The 21,579-nt window shown below is 38.2% G+C and overlaps 6 protein-coding genes across 10 annotated transcripts; 4 read left to right on the top strand and 2 right to left on the bottom strand.

Moving 5' to 3' along the window:
* The first annotated feature begins 745 nt into the window (after nt 1-745).
* neurl2 (neuralized E3 ubiquitin protein ligase 2) lies at nt 746-2,181 on the top strand. The gene is made up of 2 exons (XM_053639534.1): nt 746-1,466; nt 1,737-2,181. Exons 1-2 carry the CDS (start codon nt 746-748, stop codon nt 1,850-1,852), a joined length of 837 nt encoding a protein of 278 aa, XP_053495509.1. The 3' UTR covers nt 1,853-2,181.
* Nucleotides 2,182-2,462: 281 nt separating this feature from the next.
* msrb1b (methionine sulfoxide reductase B1b) lies at nt 2,463-4,410 on the top strand. Its single transcript, XM_053639538.1, has 4 exons — nt 2,463-2,643; nt 2,873-3,015; nt 3,503-3,617; nt 3,744-4,410. Exons 1-4 carry the CDS (start codon nt 2,589-2,591, stop codon nt 3,761-3,763), a joined length of 333 nt encoding a protein of 110 aa, XP_053495513.1. The 5' UTR covers nt 2,463-2,588; the 3' UTR covers nt 3,764-4,410.
* Nucleotides 4,411-4,496: 86 nt separating this feature from the next.
* meiob (meiosis specific with OB-fold) lies at nt 4,497-11,739 on the top strand. 2 transcript variants are annotated; one of them, XM_053639529.1, is made up of 14 exons: nt 4,497-6,567; nt 6,697-6,797; nt 7,037-7,094; nt 7,236-7,367; nt 7,466-7,538; nt 8,183-8,378; nt 8,486-8,586; nt 8,662-8,714; nt 8,807-8,902; nt 9,066-9,164; nt 9,269-9,413; nt 9,501-9,687; nt 10,240-10,326; nt 11,552-11,739. In XM_053639529.1, exons 2-14 carry the CDS (start codon nt 6,732-6,734, stop codon nt 11,657-11,659), a joined length of 1,401 nt encoding a protein of 466 aa, XP_053495504.1. In that variant the 5' UTR covers nt 4,497-6,567; nt 6,697-6,731; the 3' UTR covers nt 11,660-11,739. The 2 variants fall into 2 exon arrangements, with proteins under 2 accessions (XP_053495504.1, XP_053495503.1); XM_053639528.1 differs by having other exon boundaries at nt 4,497-6,797.
* A 197-nt stretch (nt 11,740-11,936) lies between these two features.
* mlst8 (MTOR associated protein, LST8 homolog (S. cerevisiae)) lies at nt 11,937-15,503 on the top strand. The gene is made up of 9 exons (XM_053639531.1): nt 11,937-12,077; nt 12,301-12,474; nt 12,724-12,775; nt 12,855-13,017; nt 13,097-13,172; nt 13,286-13,438; nt 13,559-13,683; nt 13,786-13,949; nt 14,758-15,503. Exons 2-9 carry the CDS (start codon nt 12,346-12,348, stop codon nt 14,874-14,876), a joined length of 981 nt encoding a protein of 326 aa, XP_053495506.1. The 5' UTR covers nt 11,937-12,077; nt 12,301-12,345; the 3' UTR covers nt 14,877-15,503.
* A 54-nt stretch (nt 15,504-15,557) lies between these two features.
* Nucleotides 15,558-18,694, bottom strand: bricd5 (BRICHOS domain containing 5). 3 transcript variants are annotated; one of them, XM_053639536.1, is made up of 6 exons: nt 18,359-18,694; nt 17,937-18,074; nt 17,674-17,814; nt 17,484-17,591; nt 16,429-16,582; nt 15,558-16,070 (listed from the first exon to the last, which is right to left on the bottom strand). In XM_053639536.1, exons 1-6 carry the CDS (start codon nt 18,410-18,412, stop codon nt 15,979-15,981), a joined length of 687 nt encoding a protein of 228 aa, XP_053495511.1. In that variant the 5' UTR covers nt 18,413-18,694; the 3' UTR covers nt 15,558-15,978. The 3 variants fall into 3 exon arrangements, with proteins under 3 accessions (XP_053495511.1, XP_053495512.1, XP_053495510.1); XM_053639537.1 differs by having other exon boundaries at nt 15,558-15,983; nt 17,674-17,826; XM_053639535.1 differs by having other exon boundaries at nt 17,674-17,826.
* Nucleotides 18,695-18,818: 124 nt separating this feature from the next.
* On the bottom strand, nt 18,819-21,145 carry pgp (phosphoglycolate phosphatase). 2 transcript variants are annotated; one of them, XM_053639533.1, is made up of 3 exons: nt 20,320-21,145; nt 19,914-20,242; nt 18,819-19,113 (listed from the first exon to the last, which is right to left on the bottom strand). In XM_053639533.1, the coding sequence occupies exons 1-2, from the start codon at nt 20,912-20,914 to the stop codon at nt 19,917-19,919; spliced, it is 921 nt and encodes a 306-aa protein (XP_053495508.1). In that variant the 5' UTR covers nt 20,915-21,145; the 3' UTR covers nt 18,819-19,113; nt 19,914-19,916. The 2 variants fall into 2 exon arrangements, with proteins under 2 accessions (XP_053495508.1, XP_053495507.1); XM_053639532.1 differs by having other exon boundaries at nt 18,819-20,242; nt 20,320-21,143.
* Nucleotides 21,146-21,579: the final 434 nt, after the last annotated feature.

The following is a 21,579-nucleotide window of genomic DNA, read 5'->3' on the forward strand; positions in this document are numbered from 1 at the left end:
CTATACTATATGACATCACAAAAAACCTCCAGGCACAAAGTGTCATTTTAAAATATATTACAAATATTTATACATTAATATGCTACTAGTTCCTAACAAAGCCGGAACTTAGGATGGCAACAGACATACTGAAAATAACAGCTGCATCTCTTTCCAGCAACCTCCTCCCCTCAAAAGTGTGCCTGCTTCACCCTTTGTGCCTGTACTAGATAAGAAGGTAGGGCAAATTAAATCTGTTCTGGCCCAGATAAAGTTTGTGGAGTCCACAAAGGGAATTTTAGAAATGAATAGATAAGAATGGGTACTGTCTGCAGTACAATATTTTTTATGTGAAATGTGTTGCATTTACTTAATCAAAACGTAAAGTCAACTGCAAAAATGATTGAATATACAATAATACATGCCTGTAGGCGTCACTGAAAGGGGATCATTATTTAGGGATTCTTATAACTCCACCCAGGCACCCATATCTCCTCTGAATACCTTGCTGTCTATTTAAATGACCAGTCACACATGCAGTGGGTTAAAAATAGCAAGCACTCTGAAACTAGAAACCTTGCCTCAGTGTGTGGAGTGTGTTGTAGATGTATTTGCCTGCCCCAGAGCCATGCATTCAGCAAGGATTTAAAATATGTAGAAGTAAGTAAAGAAGTTTCAGATTTTTACAGATAGAAGGCACATACGCTTATGAAATCCTGTATGTAAAACTGATATGTGTTAAGATTAAATTGGAGGTCTTCTTAAAATGGCTACAGTTTTGGGACAGTTTATGGAGTTTCACCCAGTTCATGGTACAAATGTGCAACTGGACTGCTGTGGGACTAAAGCCACCCGAGTTGAAAGTTTTGCTAATGGAATCTGCTTTAGTAAACATTCTTTAAACCCTGGAGAGATTTTCCTGGTGGAAATCGAGGACAAGGAGATAGGCTGGTGTGGCCACCTCAGGATCGGACTAACTGCACATGATCCTCAAAGGTTGGAGACGGTTCCTGAGTATTCCCTGCCTGACCTTGTGGACCAGGGAAGAAGTTGGGTGTTTGCCATAACCAGAAACCACAACAAAGTTATTGACGATGAGGTTCAGGAGGTCCAAGGAGCAGGTGGGAGGCAAGCAGATGGGAATGAGGGCAGTAATGTTAAAACTTTTTTCACGGAAAGTCACTTGTATATAGAGAATGTGTGCATACCAAAGGACAAGTTGGTAGGACGGAGTCGGCCTGGACGGTTTAGTCACATCCTGGATGATCTTTATAAAATTAATGCTTTGCCTCCCACAGCCAGACGCAGTCGGATAGGAGTTTTGTATGTGCCAAAAAGACAGGGTTTTGCTGATATGCATATTGTCATCAATGGTGAAGACATGGGTGCCTGTGCCAAAGGAATTCCCACCACTCAGCCTCTCTATGCTGTCGTGGATGTATTTGCTGCTACTAAAAGTGTCAGAATTGTACAAGTGGAATATGGCCGTGAGTTCCCAAATGAAATATGTAGTATAATCACACACACCCACACACATACATATATACATACATACATACATATATACATACACACATACACACACACACACACACACACACACACACACACACACACACACATATATATATATATATATATATATATATATATATATATATGTGTGTGTGTGTATATGTATATGTATACATACATATATATATATAAATAATCTACAGTTGACCTATACTTTTTCTTCTCTCCTCTTTTTGTTCTAGTTCCCTCACTGCAGACACTTTGTCGAAAGACTATTCAGAAGCACATCATTCACAGAATGGCTTTGGACTGGTTGGAGCTTCCAGAGATGCTAAAACATTACTGTAAATTTGAATAACAGAGTCATGGGAGAACTGGAACGGCTCTGACAGCAACACAGTTTACAAACTCTGAAGATAAGAGGTGGATTATAACAGCTGTTAAACACATGTATATAACGAATAGCAAACAATGTATGTATGTAACAAATTATTTAATGACCACTATAATTCTTCTATGGTCATCTTGAATAAACTGAAGTCTACTGTGTCTCTTTTCTAAGACATTTTATCATCCTTAAAATTTAAATTGCCATGCATGTCAGTAAGATATGTCAGTATAATGATGAATGTAGAAAACACTGTTTCCCTTATACATAATTCCCTTATACACAAATACATAATTGACAAATTAATAAAAAATAAACAACATCTCCACTCAAGGCCTTTCAAGTTAAAGGCCTTCAAGTTTTAAAGAGAGGCACGGTAGTTTATGTCCTAAATGTAAACCATTATTATAAAAAGAAGAAGAAGAACAAGAAGAAGAACAAGAAGTACAATAAGAAAAACAACAAGAAGTGGAAAAGGGAATAAGGTTTCTAACTGCCCATGGGTAATGAAAATACACTGCCATCTACTGGACAAAATTAGGGTTTACACCCGGTTGAGTTTTGTAATTATCACGTGGCCGGATATTTCAACAGCGCATGCGTGCTGGATTCGCATTCTGTATATGTTGTGCTGTTAAAATTTTAGTTAAACTCGAGTTTTATTAATTATACAGTGAGCTGTACCATCTATAACTTTATAGACAACATGTCGTTTTGTTCTTTTTTCGGAAAGGAAGTGTACAAAGACCATTTTAAACGAGGTAATCATCCTATGTTTTTATCCTAACCTCTGAAACTTAGCACTTTTAATGTTAGTTTCATGTCTCGTGTTTGTATTTGCAAAATAGTTGAATCATAAATGAAATGATAGCACTTTGATTATTTTGATGCCGTTTACTCGACACATTTTCTAACCAATGTTAAATTTAATTATATTTTTAAATCATATATTGTTTTTTTCCCCCTGACCTTTTATTTGGTTGTCTGCAGGAATATATGTTTGCTCCCAATGTGCAAACCCACTATTTTCCAGTAGATCCAAATATGCCCACTCCTCACCTTGGCCAGCCTTCACAGAAACCATCCATGAGGACAGTGTGACTAAAGTGATGGAGACACTCACGGCTTATAAGGTTAATGAAACTGTGATCAGTGAATATCACTATTACATGAGCTTTAGTGTTAAAACAGCAGACTTTATACACGGTGTCCTAAAAGTCTCCATACATCGGGGAAATTAACACAGTTGAGCAAAATGTCTCCCAAATTTTTTAATTCATATATGTATAATATTCAGATAGCCTTTAAGAATGCCTTTTACAAAAAGAGAATGAAATCATTCTCATAGCTGGGTCAGGAAGCTGTTGCAAGATTGCAAAGGACTTTAAAACGAAACATGGCAAACATATCACACATGACACTGTTGCCACACTTATGAACAATTCTGAAAGACTGGAAGTGTTGCAAACATCCACTGATGAAGACACAACTGACGTGGTGCTCACATACATTGTCCCCTATGTAGGGAGACTTTTTGGACACCCTGTAGAATAGACATAAAGGTGAAGTTCATCTTCACTGGTTCCATTAGCTAAGGTTTATGTTTGGGTTCATGTGCAGGTCCTGTGTGGCAAGTGTGGCAATGGACTAGGCCATGAGTTTCTGAGTGACGGTCCAGAGGAAGGCATGCCAAGATTTTGAATTTTTAGCCACTCGCTGAAGTTTGTCCCAAAAGGTAAACAGGCTATACAGAGGTAGTCATTAAATTCTTATTTTTTGACTATGTAACAGGTCTTAAGGTCTATGGATTACTTATGAATAACATTACTTTAAACATTAATTCATGCATTGTATTTTACAGACAATGTTGACAAGAATTAAAGCGAGGATGGAGGTCTGTGACCATGCTCTGTAGCTGCTGTTGCACGCACGTTAAGAGGATGTTCATTTCATGAAGTGGACAGGGGAAGATCCACCTGGAACCCCTGTTCACAGATGTATGTGGTCATCCTGCTCTGTACCTCAGTGTAAAACAGTTGTAATATTTCAAATATGCACAATATTCTAGAAACAAAAACAGATGATTCCTCATGGGTCATAGTAATTAATATTCTTCACTAATCCATATTAAATGGGTTAGTATGACTTCTCTGGACCTATGGTTCTCAAACTGGGATCTGTGATGTGTAGAGATAATTTATTATTACTTTTTAAAAGAGATCAACTACTATTAATGTTATTATTTTACATCTGCATATAATTAACTAGTCATTTGAAATGAAAGGGGGTTAATCTAAAGCACGTTAATGTATCAACAAATATTTCAGTTTTATTTAAACTAGGTAAAATATGTTAAACATTTCATTTTCAACACTGTATCTGGATTAGGGTGGAACTTTCAGGAACATTCAGGCTTCAATAAATATGTATAATGGATAAATATGTATAAAGCAAATATATTTACTTATGCAGCCTAGTAATATGTGAATAGTTCAACTATTTGTAAAATAAATCTGTTCTACTATTAATAGAGGGTCAGTGGACTTTCTTTTACACTGAAAGAGGATCATTGAATGCAAAATGTTTAAGAACACTTCTAGAGCATTGGTTCTCAAAGTGGGGCCTGAGAATCCCCATGAGTCTGTCAAACATAGCCAGGAGGTCACAGGGTTTTTGTTTGTTTGTTGTTATTTTGTTTTTTGTAATAGTATGGGGAATCATAATCCAACTTTCAAAGTTTATTATATTTATTATTTTTATTCTTAGTAAGTAAGTAAGTAAAATTTATTTATATAGCACGTTTCACACAGCAAAGCTGACCAAAGTGCTGCACAGAGTAAGGAAAATAACAGAAACAGAATTAGACCAAATAAAAACAGACAATGGACAATAGAAAAAATTTATTAAAAATTTGTTTAAACAATTAAAAATTTGATCAAAAAGCCTGGCAGAAGAGATAAGTTTTAAGCCTATTTTTAAAAGTGGTAATAGAAGGTGCAAGGTGGATGTCCAGTGGCAGTTGATTCCATAGACGGGGGGCAGCAACAGCAAAAGCTCTATCCCCCTTTGTTTTTAACCGGGAACGAGGGACATGCAAAAGAAACCTATCAGAAGATCTTAGACATCTGTTTGATGAATGTGGTTTAAGAAGATCCTCGAGATAGGAAGGAGCTTGATTATTAAAGAGTTTTAAAAACAAACATCAGAATCTTAAACTGAATCCTAAAACGGACTGGGAGCCAGTGAAGCAATGCTAAAATTGGGGTGACACGATCAAACTTCTTTGCCCTGGTCAACAGCCTTGCAGCTGCATTCTGAACCATCTGAAGACGAGCCAGAGATGACTGAGGAAGACCCAAGTATAATGAATTACAGTAATCTAAGCGAGAAGTAATAAAAGCATGAATAACCTTCTCCAAATCCTGGAAAGACAAAAATGTTTTGAGTTTCGAAATAATCCGTAGTTAATAAAAACTAGTCTTAATGACTGAATTTATCTGCTTGGTTAAGCATAATTCTGAGTCCAGAATGAAGCCAAGGTTCCGAACCTGGGAAGAAATTGAGGGAAAGTGATTATGGAGCTCGTTAATGAGACCATCTCTCAATCTCAGGGGGCCAAAAACAATTATTTCAGTTTTGTCTTCATTAAGTCGGAGGAAATTATTTGTCAACCATTTTTTAATGTCATCCAGACAGTCCAGCAATGGCTGAATGGAGTCACCAGCTTTCAAAGGAATGTACAACTGGGTATCATCAGCATATCAATGAAAGGAGACATTGTGAGCCCTAATAATATTCCCCAACGGCCGCATATATAAATTAAAAAGAAGTGGGCCCAGAATGGAGCCTTGAGGAACACCACTAATAATAGGACTAGAAGAAGAGCAGAAATTACCCAACGCTACTGAGAAAGACCTCTTAGTTATTCTTAGTTATGAAACGAATTTGTCTGATTATTTTAATTGGTCATTTAATTATGGTTTTATTTCAGACCTCAATAACTCAATCATATAGCCCATAAATACAAATAAAATTTTACCTAATGTGTTCGATCAGTGGAAAGTTCAAGAGTGGGGAAAAAACCCTCTATGGCTTCAATATATAGCCAAATATATGTTAATACATTTAAATATGGAGCTTGATATGTGCACGTGTGTTGTTCGTAAATCATAACACCTGCCCCCTTGCACACCTTTAGATGAAACTGGAATGCAGACTGCACCCCAGGCCTCTTTACCTGGCATCAGAGTGCTGACCTGTTATGGAAATCCTTATCAGAAGAGTGGAGTTTAATGGGGTCTAAACCTGGAATAGGATGTTCAAAAAGCACATATGGGTGTGATGGTCAGGCGTCCACAAACATTTGGGCATAGTGAATAGTTGGTATACGTGTAATGCACTTCTTAATGAACTCCTGTTGTGTCTCGCGCATGAAACTCGCTGCCTGAGGTAGCGTAACACAAACACCAACTACCCGTTACACCAATAAAAGATGTTTGAAAATGTCACTTTTGTCTTTTTTTTTTTAAATAAACAATTTCATATAATTTGCGGGTATAATATCACACACTTCATCATCAAACCAGGAACTTTCCATCACCAACACTCCTGAGATTCTGAGCCGCCGTCAGTGGCGCGCGCTCAGCGCTTCTCTCCCCCAGATAGCATTTAGCTAATAGTGACAGGTTTGTCTTGACGTTTTCTGTAAGAACGATGTGTTTAATAATGTACCTTGCATGTAAAATATGAACGTCTGCTAATTTACTGATTTTACCACCTATAAATACTTTACACTTGTAACATCTTCTTTTCAGGAATAGCTGTTATATTTTCAGCTTTAGGTCGAAAGATGGAATATGCTTCAACACACAGCAGTGTTTCAATCTCTGACCTGAGCCCGAATATCACGCGTCCGGTGAGAAACTATTTTTATTTATTTGTTTGTTTATTTAATCTTATACTGAATAGCACTAAAAAAAAAAAAATCTTATAGAAGTATTGGCTCCAGTAGTGTAGGATGCTAAATGTGTTAGCACAGCTTTGGAAATAACTGGCTTGATAAAACAGTGACCTTTCATGTTTACTTAAATTATATGCTGGCTTATTTATAAATAAATAAAAATAGATAGATATATAAATATATCTTACTTTCAGAGTGTGGTCGGGATTATCATTGGAAAGACTGATGCAAGAGGATTCCCTGACAGGAAAAGTTGGCTATCACATAAATTACTTATTCATTCAAGGCTTTGTTTTAGACTGCTCACACTCTTTATATGTATTCTGATTTCAATACCACTACTAGTACTACTACTACTAATAATAATAATAATGTAATTTTATTACATTCTAGAAGTTGGCTCAGAACGATTCACTTTCAGCTTTACAATAAAAGACTCACCAGACCATTTCATTAATGTGTCTTCATGGGGCACTGAAGAATACATTCAAGGGCTCTGCAGTCATATCAAAATAGGAGACTGTGGTAAGAATTAAACTAAAACACATTTCTATCTACTCAGTCCTACATATTTCAAATAGCATATTTGTGATTTAGACTTAACTGTTTTATTTCTTTTTCAGTTGTCATTGAAAATCCTCTTGTTGCTACTAAAGATCCAGTGAAAGAGGACCGATTCTGTCCCACAACCCCGAGGTAAATGAGAACATTCTTAGAATAATACACACGGTCCCCTCCGAAACTATTGGAACAGCAAGTCCGATTAATTTGTTTGTGCTATACACAAAAGACATTTGGGTTTCAGATCAAAAGATGGATGCAAGACAACAGTTTAGGATTTCAGCTTTTATTTCCTGGTATTTACATCTAGATGTTGTTAAACAACATAAAACAGGACCTTTTGTATCAGACCACCCAATTTTTAGGAGAGCAAGAGTATAGGAACAAATAAATACTCGCCATAAATAACACTTAATATCTACATATAAATACCAGGAAATAAAAGCTGAAATCCTGTAAGCTCCTCTCATATCCATCGTTTGATCATGTGCTTGCTCAGTAGTTAAGACGTTGGACTTCTGATTGGAAGGTCGTGAGTTCAAATCAGCCCCGCCAAGCTGCCACTACTAGACTTACTATTGTAAGTCGCTCTTGATATGGGCATCTGCCAAATACCATGAATGTAAATGTAATGCAAAACCCAAATGTCTTCAGTAAAAAAAAAAATGTATTGGCCTTGTTGTTCCAATAGTTTCGGAAAGGACTGCTAGTGGAGCTCTGAAGCTATTGATTATTACTATTTCTTTTTTTCATGTATAAAAACATTTCATTGTCCTCAGTTTTTACCGACTGTTGGTGACAGAAGCTCACTCAGCCATAAGAATGTGTACAGATTTAGACACCGAGAGCAGACTGCTTTCTGTCTTCCACATACCAGTAAAGGACTCAGGGGATTTCTACTCACTTGGAGACATTACTGCAAATGGACAAAGCCTAGATGGGAACTTCATTAATATTCTAGCTGCTGTGCGATCAGTAGGAAACTGAGATTTCGTTGCATTGAAACATTACAACATTGTTTTGGCAAATTCATTTTAAAGATTTTATTTTTTGTATGACATATTGTAATTTGTAATTTAAAGATTGGAGAGCCAAAGTTCTTCACTACTTCAGCTGGACGAAAAGGGCAGAAACTAGAGATTAAACTGTTTGATGAAACTTTGACATCCTTCCCTTTCATATGGTATGTTTATATATATTCCCAAATTGACACACTCATCATCGTTATATTTGTTGTTAAAAATATTGTCATTCATAGCTGGGATGGAGAAACAATTCAGTTTGTACAGACCCTGCCACCACGAGAGACAGGTATAGTAATAAACAAAAGGGCAACATATAAATTACTGTAATGTACATTTAATTTGATATAGATTGATAGTTGAAATTTTATTTACTTGTAGTGCTCTTCATAGTGGATGCTCGCATCAGCTTTGATACTTTTCGTAACTGTATGGTGGCAACAGCTACCTCAAAAACAATCATTACTATGAACCCTGGTAAGTTCATAGTAAGTAGTGTCTAGTGATACCTATTAAACTTTTCTCATTAAAATTTCATTCTCATTTAGTGTACATTTTTAGTGAATACAAGCTTACCCTCTGTCTAAATACTACGTTTTTTTGTTGTTGTTGTTTTTTTTTTATATATATATATATATAGATACATTAGAAGCCAACCAGCTCTTCAGCTATGCCAAGGAATTATCAGAAAGTGAACAGCTAGATGAGCCACAGATAGAAGTGAATGTTAATGTTCCCTGTAAGCATAAACCATGTGTTCTTCTTAGCTGTATGTGCATATGTAAAGGTTTATAGGATCATGTCTGGTAGATATTGAATCTGTTTTTCTCATTTATTTCTTAGTGGACTCCATTAGTGATGTACTGACTGTGAGTCAGGTTAAAGCCAGAGCCCAAAAAAACTCTGAAGCCTTTTATGGTGTGATATATGGGTTCATCACCTCTTTAGGGTTAGATTCTTGCATTACTAAAGTCATTCACAGCAGGTGGTAAGTCGGAAATGCTTGGAAGTTAATGCACTGAGTTTAATGACCTGAGTTTTCTCCACATGGTTGAAGTAATTCTTAATTTTATAGTGACAGATGCAAATTTCGTGTCCATGAGGAGATTGAGGTCTGCACTAACACGGCCTGTCCAAAACAAGGACAAGAAGGTGAAGTCACTGCAGACTTTGATCTGCTGGTGGATATCAGTGATCATACAGGAACTCTGCAGGGCTGCAACCTGTCCGGCACAGTCGCTGAGAAAACACTGGGATGTACTGTAAGTACAAACAACTCAATCTTCTTTTTTAAAAAATTAAAAAATAAATGAACTGCCAAGTTGTCATCTGTATGACAAAGCTTGTAATCCAACACCTAGGGTATGTTCTTTACCCCTAATAAGTCAAATTAAAAACACTGGATGGATGGACTGGGTATGAGGTAGATAAACAGTTTAATATATTGCTGTACATTTAGAATGGCTATACATTTTTGGTACAGTTCAGCACGAGTGCACTGGCACAAACTTAATGCACTTGTATGCATGTTTTTGTACATGTTATAAACCACAATTCAGTCATTTGCAAGTTCAGTATTTTAGTTTCACAAATTATAGCAGTTTGTATAGAAGAAAACATCAATGTGAGTTTAATCTAACTGACATATCAGCTTAAAGATGGTAAAAAAAACAAAAAAAAAACATGTTTTATTAATACAGTTCTTGATGTTGTTTTGTTTTTAACTTTTATAAATGAGTTTTTTTGTTTGTTGGGAAATGCATTCTTGCTGGGAAGAGCTCTGTTTACAAATGCGATTTTTCCTTTCCTTTCAGTCCAAGGAATTTGTGTGTCTCTCAGAGTCTGACCGGACGGCTATGAAGTGGAAGTTTCTGCTGGAAAGATGCAAAATTTATGTGAAGGTTTAAAGATCTTTCTTGCATTGAAATCCCTTTTCCCAATGTATTGAGTTTTATCCTGTCAACATTACATGACTACAATTAGATACTATTGTGTTAGGATAATTCTACACTTAATTAAATATAAATCAAATAAATCAAAGTAAGTTTTGTAATCTCACATACTTATGCACTGTCACTGATCCTTCTGAAAAATCACAGGTGGTTCTGACATCTGTTTCAAATATCTGACTTCTGGCATACATACATACATACATACATACATACAGGCATGTGAAAAAATAAGTACACCCCATGGAAATTGTTGGCCTTTTTAAAAAAAAAAAAAAAAAAAAAAAAAAAAAGTCATATTTTGACAAGCAAACATTTGATCATCTTTGAAACAGTGCCTATTAATAATGTTGATATACTTGTACAAAACCACAAGGAAAATTAACATTTTCAATCACTTTTTCAAAACAAATAGCAATAGATGTTATATTCTTCTGTGGAAAAAGTAAGTTCAGCCTCAGAAGCTGGTATTGCCCCCTTTAGCAGAAATAACTTCTTGTAGGCATTTGCTGGGACAGCCAGTCCTAGACAAATTGCACCATTTTGTATTTTCCTTACAGTAGAGTGTATTTCAAATAATTTGGAGATATTTTTAAATCCCTTGCCAGACTCCTAGGCATCCACAACCTTTTTACTGAAGGCCTTTCAGCTCTCTTTAGATCTTGGCATGATGACACCACACACCTCAATTGCAAAGGGAACACCAGACACTAGATATGAGAAGGGTATAAATAAGACCGGTTCCACCTGCACTCTCTAAGAAGGTTCTAATCACTGGCACCCAATCTTGAACACCTGATTCTAATTTTATTGATTTGAAGGTGTGATGAATGTAGGGGTATACTTACTTTTCCCCATGTGACTTTTTTTTATTATTATTTAAATTGTGAATTTTAATTCACAATTAATTACTACAAAATGTCAATTTTCTGCCATTTGATAGTGTATTGACTTTATTAATAGGCACTGTTTCAAAGAGCATCAAATGTTTGCTTGTCCAAATATGTCAAAAAAGCCATTTTTCCACATAACTGTGTGGAAAGGATTGAATGTAGTACTGTGTTAACCCTAGCACCCTAATTAATAATCATAATTGTTCTATTTTCAAAACTGTCCAGCACCAATATATTTTACAGGTTTGCCTCAAATGGCGTAATCTCTCTCTCTCTCTAACCAGGTGTTAAAATCAACAAAAAGCACAAGTGGCATGAGGACAAGCATCCTGTCTTGCACCCTTGCAGATCCAGTGGAAGTGAAGCAGAGCATGTCTGTCATGACCAGCTGAGTGCGAGTGGGCCCACCAGTTCCTACTAATACACACAGGATATGAGATCAAATAGTTTTAGTGTTCATTAAATAAGTCAGGCAAGGTTAATATTTGATCTGGAAAAAAATGTTCTTGACGTTGAAAATTGCTCGTTTGTATTCTGTTTTGGTTATATTTGATACGTATTTGTGTATTAAATGTTCTCCTCAAATAAACCTGAAGATATTTTTTTCCTCATTCGCTTTCAGAAGTTGTTCTCGTTCCCCTTTCTCTTAGCCGGAACTATTAAATGTGTTCAGTGTTTCAGGGGGAATATGTTCGGGTGCGCATCACCTTGGTTCTTTGCCGTTCTTGTAAATAAAGAATATTTAATTGACTGTGTATTTTAATATTCTCGCATTATTTCTTTATTCAGCCGGGATTAATCGCCGAACAGGTAAAACCTTTATGTTTCCGTTTGATGTTATTCAGTAAATATAGTTGATCCTCTAGTAGAGGTTAGTTAGCGGTAGTTATTTTTCTTTAGTGTATGCTAACAGCGGTTGAGAAAACTTTCTTTTCCTAAGCAATGGATCATTAAACTACAGCAGATAGCAGGCAGTGTGTAACTGTCACACAGAGGCGCACTGTTTATTGTTTATGCATTGTTTATGTTTCAGCTCTCTGCAGTTGAGCATCGGTGTGTGAGTCCTACAGAGTTAACCATGAATGTAAACCAAGGCACAGTCGGGAGTGACCCAGTGATCCTGGCCACCGCTGGGTATGACCACACAGTCCGGTTCTGGCAGGCACACAGTGGGATCTGCACCAGAACAGTACAGCACCAGGACTCTGTATCCTTCCAGCTGAAAATGCTTGGACACACGCTTGCATGCTATTTTACATGTAAAATGCGACTTTTGCATGACTGAACGAAAAGGACCATTTGCTTAAACCACATTATATCGATTGATTGATTGATAGATGGGTGGATGGATAGATAGACAGATACATAGATAGATGGCTGGATGTACTTCATTGATTCCCAAGGGAAAATATGGGATTATTACATTATCCCAATGATTTCTTAACTCGAACACCAGCAGGTGAATTCACTAGAAGTAACACCTGATAGGAGCATGATTGCAGCAGCTGGTGAGTTACAATCCACAGGTTGGAGACGAAAAGTGAACTTTGTGCAACGCGTGTTCTTACTGTCAGCCTCTATTTACAGGTTATCAGCACATACGCATGTATGACCTCAACTCAAACAATCCAAATCCTGTAATCAATTACGATGGCGTTAGCAAAAATATCACATCCGTCGGCTTCCATGAGGATGGCAGATGGATGTACACTGGAGGAGAAGACTGTATGGCACGCATCTGGGATCTAAGGTGATTGACCGCTACCACTGATTTAGATAAGAAATCTGTTTGAAATGTTCATTTTTATTTATGTTACGTTTTCATTCAGGTCAAGAAATTTACAGTGTCAAAGGATATTCCAGGTCAACGCACCCATTAATTGTGTGTGCCTTCATCCCAACCAAGTAAGATTTGTACTTCATATTTGTGTTAATAAGACTGAAGGCTGTGATATAGGTTCTTGGGTCATTGGATAAGAGTTTATTTGATGTGTGTGTGTTTTTTTTTTTTTTTTTAGGCTGAATTGTTTGTTGGAGATCAAAGTGGTGTGATCCACGTCTGGGATCTTAAAACAGACCATAACGAGCAGCTCATCCCAGAGCCAGAGGTGTCTGTCAACTCTGTGCATATTGACCCCGATGCTAGCTACATGGCTGCTGTCAACAGCTCCGTAAGTATCCATATCCCACTTTGTCTGTATCATGTTTGTCCTTACATACACACATATTAATTCTGCATTAAATGCCACAAATAGCTTTTTTTTTCAATGTTTGCTGTTGTTGGCCCTTAGGGCAACTGTTACGTGTGGAATTTGGCTGGAGGAATCGGTGATGAGGTGACGCAGCTTATTCCCAAAACCAAAATCCCTGCTCACAAACGTTACTCTTTGCGCTGTAAATTTAGTCCTGACTCCACGTAAGTGCATCCGGAATTATTTAAAGAAATTCTTGTAAAGGATTGTGTAGTTTTTTTTTGCCACTCTTCCTTTTATCTTTAATCTGTTTGTATTTTATGTAGATTGCTGGCTACCTGCTCTGCAGACCAGACATGTAAGATCTGGAGGACTTCAAACTTCTCATTGATGACCGAGCTGAGCATTAAGAGCAACAACCCTGGAGAGACTTCTCGTGGCTGGATGTGGGACTGTGCCTTCTCTGGAGACTCGCAGTACATTGTCACAGGTGAGCATGTGATAAAGACTCTGAAGGTCTAATGTGGAAATGTCCCCCTCTGTAAAAAAAAAAAAAAAAAAAAAAAAAATTGTTCCATCCCTGTGTTGTTCCTTTTCTTTCCTTTCTCTAGTTAAGAAAACCTAATATATATATATATATATATATATATATATATATAACTGTATGTATTGTTAGGTATTTTTCCTGTCATCAGGGGACAACAAGTTTGAATCGTGAAGATACCACAGAGTATTTCTATTTGTCAAATAGCATGACATTAGCCAATCAGGGGCATCTCTTTGCTCATGTGTAAAGAATACAGCAGGTACCATTCTCCTCTCAGCATTGTCAGCTGCCCTTTGGCATTGCATTTCAAAAAGATGCAGTGACCAGAACACTGGGAGGAAACTGAGTAAGATATCATGATGTACATTACTTTTGATTCCAGGACTAGGCCAATGCAATCAGACATTTATGTAAAATTTGCCCTAGTAGTCTGTCTCTTGCAATTAAGTTCCAAGGGACTTAATATTTTGGGGGGATTTTGACGGTCCTTAAAAAATGCAGTCATATTCTGTAGAAGGATCATTTTTACCATGAAGCAGATGGCATACAAATAAATTATTACAAGTTATACTTCAATTAAACACTTTACATTTGAAGATGCCATGCACCCTCTCTACGTACTGTATATCTATGTCTTGGTATCCTGACATACACAAGAATTTTCATTACAAGAAGAAATATATTCTTAGTCTTAACTGAAATTTGTAAAGTCTTGCAGCTCATTATGTACTTTTTCTACATCGATTTACAGCCTCTTCGGATAATTTGGCACGTCTGTGGTGTGTGGAGACAGGGGAAATCAAGCGTGAGTACAGTGGGCATCAGAAGGCTGTGGTGTGTCTGGCCTTCAATGACAGCGTGCTTGGTTAAATCAGAGACAGTCTGCCATCATCTCCCATTCTGATGAAATAGGCAGCAGGACTGTTTGCTGTCACAAGTTTTACAGCCTGGAGTACTACATCAGGACAACATAAGGTTAAACTGTATGCGGCAGAAATGAGAAATGTTGTTTTGATTGTTATTGAAATTGTAATGTATTATTTTTTTGTGTATGACTACACAGTTTATGAAAAAAAGAGAGCATTAATTAGTCACTGCAACAACAGTCAAGGGAACATCAAAGATACATGCAAGACTGCAGTTCAGGATATGTGACTTTGATTCAGCAGGCATCCTGCTAAGTAGAGTGTATTAAATACCACCTTTAGAAATACAAAGCAGTATCAGGATACATAGGGAAGTACTTAATTGAGCAACCTAAGTACCACCTCCAAGGAAAGTCCGGTATAGAAATTGAATAATAATTATTATTATGATGATGATGATTATTATTATTACAAGTGGATGAGTTATTAAACTAAAGGTATCCAATCATTTAATACTAGTTCACCACATGTCGCATGGGGTTTGGTATTTTTCTTTTTCTTGCTTCCACATCTGTATATAACTACATGTTTGTAAATACAATCTATGCCAGTAAAAGACTGAATTAACAGACTGGTATTGTCATTGTAATCTCTGCCAGTAATGTCTGATGTCTAAACACTAATTAGCAGTATTGAACTTTCCCTTTTAGTTTACCACCCAGGTTAATCTGTTAATCTGTATGATTATAATGTTCTATTGCAGTCCCACAATATGTATCTGTACAGACTAAGGAAAAATGACTCACTCAAAATCATGATGCTTTATTGTAGCTCAACAGTGCCTTCAGTTACTCATATGCATCAGGTTACACAAATATAAGCAGCAACAAGTCTCTGCATAGAAAACTATTTTTTTTTTTTTTTTTTTTTTAAAAGGGCTGGGGACATTGTGGATAACATGACTGGATGCATCTGTTTGCCTTGTCAGAGTGATGGTGCGTGTGTGGCCCCTCCAGTTTGTCTCAGTGATAGCAACATGAATGTGCTTCCATAACAAAGGGGATGTGTGTTTCCATGCTGTATGCTCACACACTCTGAATGGAAGCTCATTCTGGCAGGTAGTAGAAACACACAGACACACAAATGTTGTTGGGGAAGCAGATGTCAATGCAGAAGTAAATTAGTCGTTCTTTGGGACCTGTAAGGAGATCAGTGAGCCTCTGATCAGTAAGGGAGGTAGGATTCTTACTTGCATCAATCACAAAATTACTTCACTTTCCCAGTCCTGCCACAGTTAGTCACTACAATTCTGGAAAAGGTCACAACTGAAGTGCTGGATTATGTTTCTCAGTCACATTTTGCTCTTTAAAGTGCTTCACGCTATGTGCCCCTGCACTTGGCTTGTTCGCCAAAATAAGCCTTCTAACTGTTCCATTGTTTGTCTTTAGAATAACTCGGTAGTATATTAACAAAAGTAAATAACAAAAGAATTAACAGTTTTTAGTGTTCTTTTTTTGTTTCCTTTTTGGAAGTTGTGTTTGTAGGGGAACTCTCACCACCAGCTCTCCTGGTCCAGTACACGGGTCTGTGCTGACAGAGGGACTGCAGCGGTTGCTGTAGTACTGAAGCATCCACACGATGGCCTGACAAGACACCTAAAAACTCAGTGTGTCTCTGAGTCTCGTTTCCCACCAGCCAGATCTGATTCACCTGAAATAATGACCACATCCATTATATTAGTATAGGTTATGAATACATTTAGTGTTGTCATGTTGGTAAACATTGTATAAATGCATCTATACATACTTATACAATAATTTATTAACGCTGCAGTGAAATGAGAGAGACATGTACAAATGATCTGATGTGTCAGTGAACATGATACAAAGTAGTTATAAATATCTATAATAAAATAGAACAATTCACTCCAAATGCCTAGTCAATAAGTGTTCTCTTCTGGTGAGCAGATTGAATTACCCAGAGTTGTTTAATGGCCTCAATTAGGTGCAGTGATGAGGGAAAAAAAAAAATCTAATCTTACTTTAGACTTTCTACCTGGACAAGGATACACATCAAGTCAAGTGGAACAACCCGTCTATTCTGTGCAGATCATAACCCACCACAGGAACAGCTTGTTACGTGCTGAGAGAAGTGTGGCCAGCACAAGGCTCATGCCTGTTAACGGAAGAGTGCGCTTTCCTCCCAGTAGTGACTTATAAGCGGGAAAAAGCAACAGAGCGGCCATTGTGCACTTAGTGGTCCCATCCTGTAATGGGATCCGTATGAGGCAGATCAAATGCGCTAAGGAATTCTGAGCCAGCTAGACCTGAGCTCGTCTGAACCTGTGCGGTCTGTTGCTCCTTTTCTGGAGTTGGAAAGAAAAACGCAGCCAAAAGAACTCTTTAATCAGCTCAGGAGCACTGGGGGTGGCGCTGTGTTCAAGTGTCAGTCAATCTCCTAGCCAAGCTCAAAGTGGCACTTACACACAACTTAATGCTGCTCTGCCTATGAGGGACCTGATGTATTTCAAAGATGTCAGGGTACATTTCAAATCATGCGTGACTTTTTACTAATTAGGAGATTTGAGCTGCTTTTGATTAAGCATCATTACCTGTTGTTTGGACTCATTCAAGAGCATGTGCATGTTTTCATAATCAGACATCTCCATTTGACGAAGGAAGCAGATGTCCTGGTTGTCAGGCTTGTAGCATATTAACCCCTAAACAGGAGAAATGATCTTTAAATGATTTCTATTACATTTTGATGTTCTGTTAAAGCCAGTAAGGAAATAGAGATCTTACATGTTTAATGTCAAAGAGCACTGTAGATGTGTGATTTGTTTGCGAGGTGACTGAGTATGTCACTACACTGTTGTGTTTGTCTACTAATGCAGACTGGTTGATCAGAGCAGCAGGGTGGTCAGGAGCTATGAGTCGGACAACCTGCAACGAAGACTGTTTAGGAGCGCATTTAGGTTTTGGAGACTTGTAAAACAAAATGCTGTTCTATTGTTGATAATTCGTAAGGGTAACAAATGCCTTGAAGTAGACACCCTATCGCTCACCTGCGTGTCTGGTTGGAGTGTGAAATTCCCAGTGACGATGAGGGCAGTAAGGGCAATGATAACGATGAGCAGCGTGATAGTGAGGGTGCCCCATAACACACGCTGTGGAAACCTGGAGGAGCCTATGGGGCCACAATGCTGAGACCAGAAGAAATACGTAAATATCACCCTATCATAACACTACTGTAGCCTGCTTCAGTCTTAAGCATCTTTATTCTGGATTCGGGTGAAGATTTTACACTAAATTACCCTCTTTATTCAAAAGTCTTAATGATTAATCTGTACTAGAAAGTCATATATTCATTCTTAGAAAATGATCAAAATGATTACAATACACTTTAATATGTTCTTTATTAATTTATACTTTGCCACGTGAATCGTCATTTTGGATGTAAATGAAAGACCGCATCATGGAAACTTACCATGCACTGTGGCTCCTCCAAACTAGTTTCTGAGAATTTCCACCACCTCATCATTCTGCATCTAGTTGCTTCTCCTCAGTCCCTGGCTCTTGCTTGTCTGTATCAAGCTGTGCTCATGACTGAGCAAGAGCAAGAGCTGTATACCTGCTCAGGTCCTCACTGCTAGTCTTTAACCCCCCCAACAGACACACACTCCACACAAAACATAGTCCAACCCACTGGCTGCCACTCCACACTGGACAATAGACAAAGGGGAGCGGTAGGTTGGATTTTTTTTTTCTGTGGACAGAGCTTGTCATCGCAAAGAGGCAGTTATTTTAGAAATGCATTGCTTTTGGCCTGGATCAGCTACTGTAGCTGCTGACTGGCCAAGGTGACTTTAATTTCAAATACTATAATTAATCATGAGAACATCACATAATTACATGTAATAGCTTGCACACAGTACACCAGTCATGTCTTTCAGTCTGAGAGGATGCTTATTTATTTGATCTTTTGTGTAGTGAGCACTTTGTTCAAGGCAAGACAAAAAAGGAAACCATTACTAGTGATCATAAAACGGAAGTCAGTTACAGTAGCTGTTACGCTTCAAACTCTACAAGGAGGGCTAACTTTAATAATGAGGAAAAACAAGCACCTCAATAAAGAACATTGTGTTTAGTTATTTGTGGTAGTGCACATCTGAGCAAATCATCACATTGGTTGTATTATCAACCAATAAGCCATCTTGTCTGTTGCAAGCCATTTTTCAGTACCTGAGGTTTGAAAGAAACAAAAAAACATCACATGTTGATTCTGTATTCAGTACATGTATGTATATAGGTGTGTACCAATATGTATGTAGATATCTTCAAAAAATGCACAAAGGAACACTAACACTGTACTTGGCAAAAAGCACAATGATATACATGGACATTCTTGTGGAATGACAGAGGTAGACCATGCTGATGGAGCAGATTATTAATAGAAAGTATGCTTTTGTGGCTTTATAAGGACTACATATTCCAATCAGTGTCCCGACAAAATCCTGGATATTGTATATGAAATCCACCCATGAGGATCCACTGCTAGTTTTTCCTACCCCTAAATACCTAAACCAATCCATAAACTGGATCTTAGGTGTGTTGAAGTAGCTATGAAGGGCTGTGGGTCCTGATAACTGGAGATCAGAAACTACTGATATAAATATCACTTGGAAATATCTAGCTATTATATAAGCCTCTTGCAGTGGGTCTCGATCTAGTCCTCAAGACCTTCAAGCCAGTCCACGTTTTCTTCTGCTGAAGTTCCAAAAGACACCTAAATCAAAAATTCACCTATTATTTACCTGGGACGTGTGTGTTTGACTCAGCAAAATAAAAATGTGCTGATTGGAGGTCCTGGAGACTAAATTAAAAACCTCCTCATTCACTCTTTTAACAATGAACTGAGTTCTGTTTTGTAAATAATATTAGTAATTATTGTAAATTTTAATGAGTAAATATTGTAAATAATATTCCCTTTATGCTGAACCTACATAACCCTGGATACATTTTACATCCTCATCAGTACCGACCCACTATGCTTGGAGGGCTGGTAAAATCTCTGCAATGCTATCAACATAGTAATCGGGCACCATCCCCTGACGCTTGGGACACCCGCTTCTTTGGTGCTCCTCTGCATCTGCTATTGTTGAGACACCAGTCAGGGACAGCAGAGTCTTCAGACCACAGGTGGAACCTAACATGATGTCTGTGTCCAGTCTGTCCCCAACCATAAGGCATTTGCTTGGGTCAAGCCCGAACTGGTTAGCCATGCATTTGAACATGAAGCTGCTGGGCTTCCCGACCACTTGGGCATGGCGCTGCGCCGCTGTCTCCACGGCCTTCAAAAGGCAACCAGTACCTACAGTAAAACACAAGATCAGTCAATATGTCGTTGTGTTTGTTTCATTGTTTTACAACAGGAGAGTAAAATCTCACCTGGGACAGCTTTGCCCCCCTCAAGAGGAAGTCTGGTGTCTGTATTGGTGCCCACAAACTGACACTCGGCATTGCACAGGTACTGCAAAGCTCTGTTCAGCTTCATGTAACTGAAATGTTCGTCAAAACCCACCAGAACAGCCTTGACCTCCGGGTCCAGAGGAACACTGGCCCAGTCTTTCTGCCCTCCTGAGACCGGATCTGGTCCCACACCGACCGACTCGATCCCTATCGCCTCGAGCTCTTGCTTCATCGCATTGCTTCCAATCAAGTACACTTTGCCCTGGAGGTTGCACACGGTTTTCAGGTACACAGCTGAACAGTAAGCAGTGCCGAACACTTCATCCTTGCTGGCCTCGAAGCCCAGCTTTCCCAGCTTCTCTGCGTACATTTTGCGGGTTTTTGTGCTGTTATTGGTGACGAAAAACACACGCTTACCAGCCTTTTTCAGCGAATTGATCACTTCAGGGGCGCCTGGAATCGCTTGATCTCCTCTCCATATCACCCCGTCGCAGTCAAACAGCACACTGTCCACCGAGTCCAGGACCTGCTTGGTCAACGGGCCAGTGAGCCGGGTACATTTAGACACAGCCATTGAGAAACTAGCTGCTGTCAGGGTTAGCTTGTCTACCGAACACACGGCTGAATCCTTCTCCGCTTGGGTATTTAGCCCTAAGACTGTAACTGTCGACAGTAGCGAACAAATACTAACTGACAACGGTGTGTTGAAAAATGTTGCTGTAACTCGAGATATCCAGTGTTAAGTAATACATTAGCTTGTCTAAGGGATCCCGACATGACCTTATTGCATTAGCGGCACATGCAACACTTCCGCACCGGCTTAAAGGGACAGTAACAAAAAAAAAAAAAACCTGGCGTACACCAGGCTACAGGTGCATGTCAGTAACAAAATGATGGTGTACAGCCTACAGTAATCGAAAAACTGGTCTGTACCAGGCTACAGTAACTGAAAGGGACAATAATCGAATAAAAGGTGTATACCAGGCTACAGTAACTGAATAAATGGTGTGTACCATGCTACAATAACTGGAATAAATGGTGTGTACCACGCTACAGTAACTGGAATAAATGGTGTGTACCATGCTACAGTAACTGGAATAAATGGTGTGTACCAGGCTACAATAACTGGAATAAATGGTGTGTACCATGCTACAGTAACTGGAATAAATGGTGTGTACCAGGCTACAGTAACTGGAATAAATGGTATATACCAGGCTACAATAACTGAAAAGCACAATA

Source organism: Ictalurus furcatus, chromosome 13 (assembly GCF_023375685.1).
Source record: "Ictalurus furcatus strain D&B chromosome 13, Billie_1.0, whole genome shotgun sequence".
In the NCBI taxonomy this organism is placed as follows: domain Eukaryota; kingdom Metazoa; phylum Chordata; class Actinopteri; order Siluriformes; family Ictaluridae; genus Ictalurus; species Ictalurus furcatus.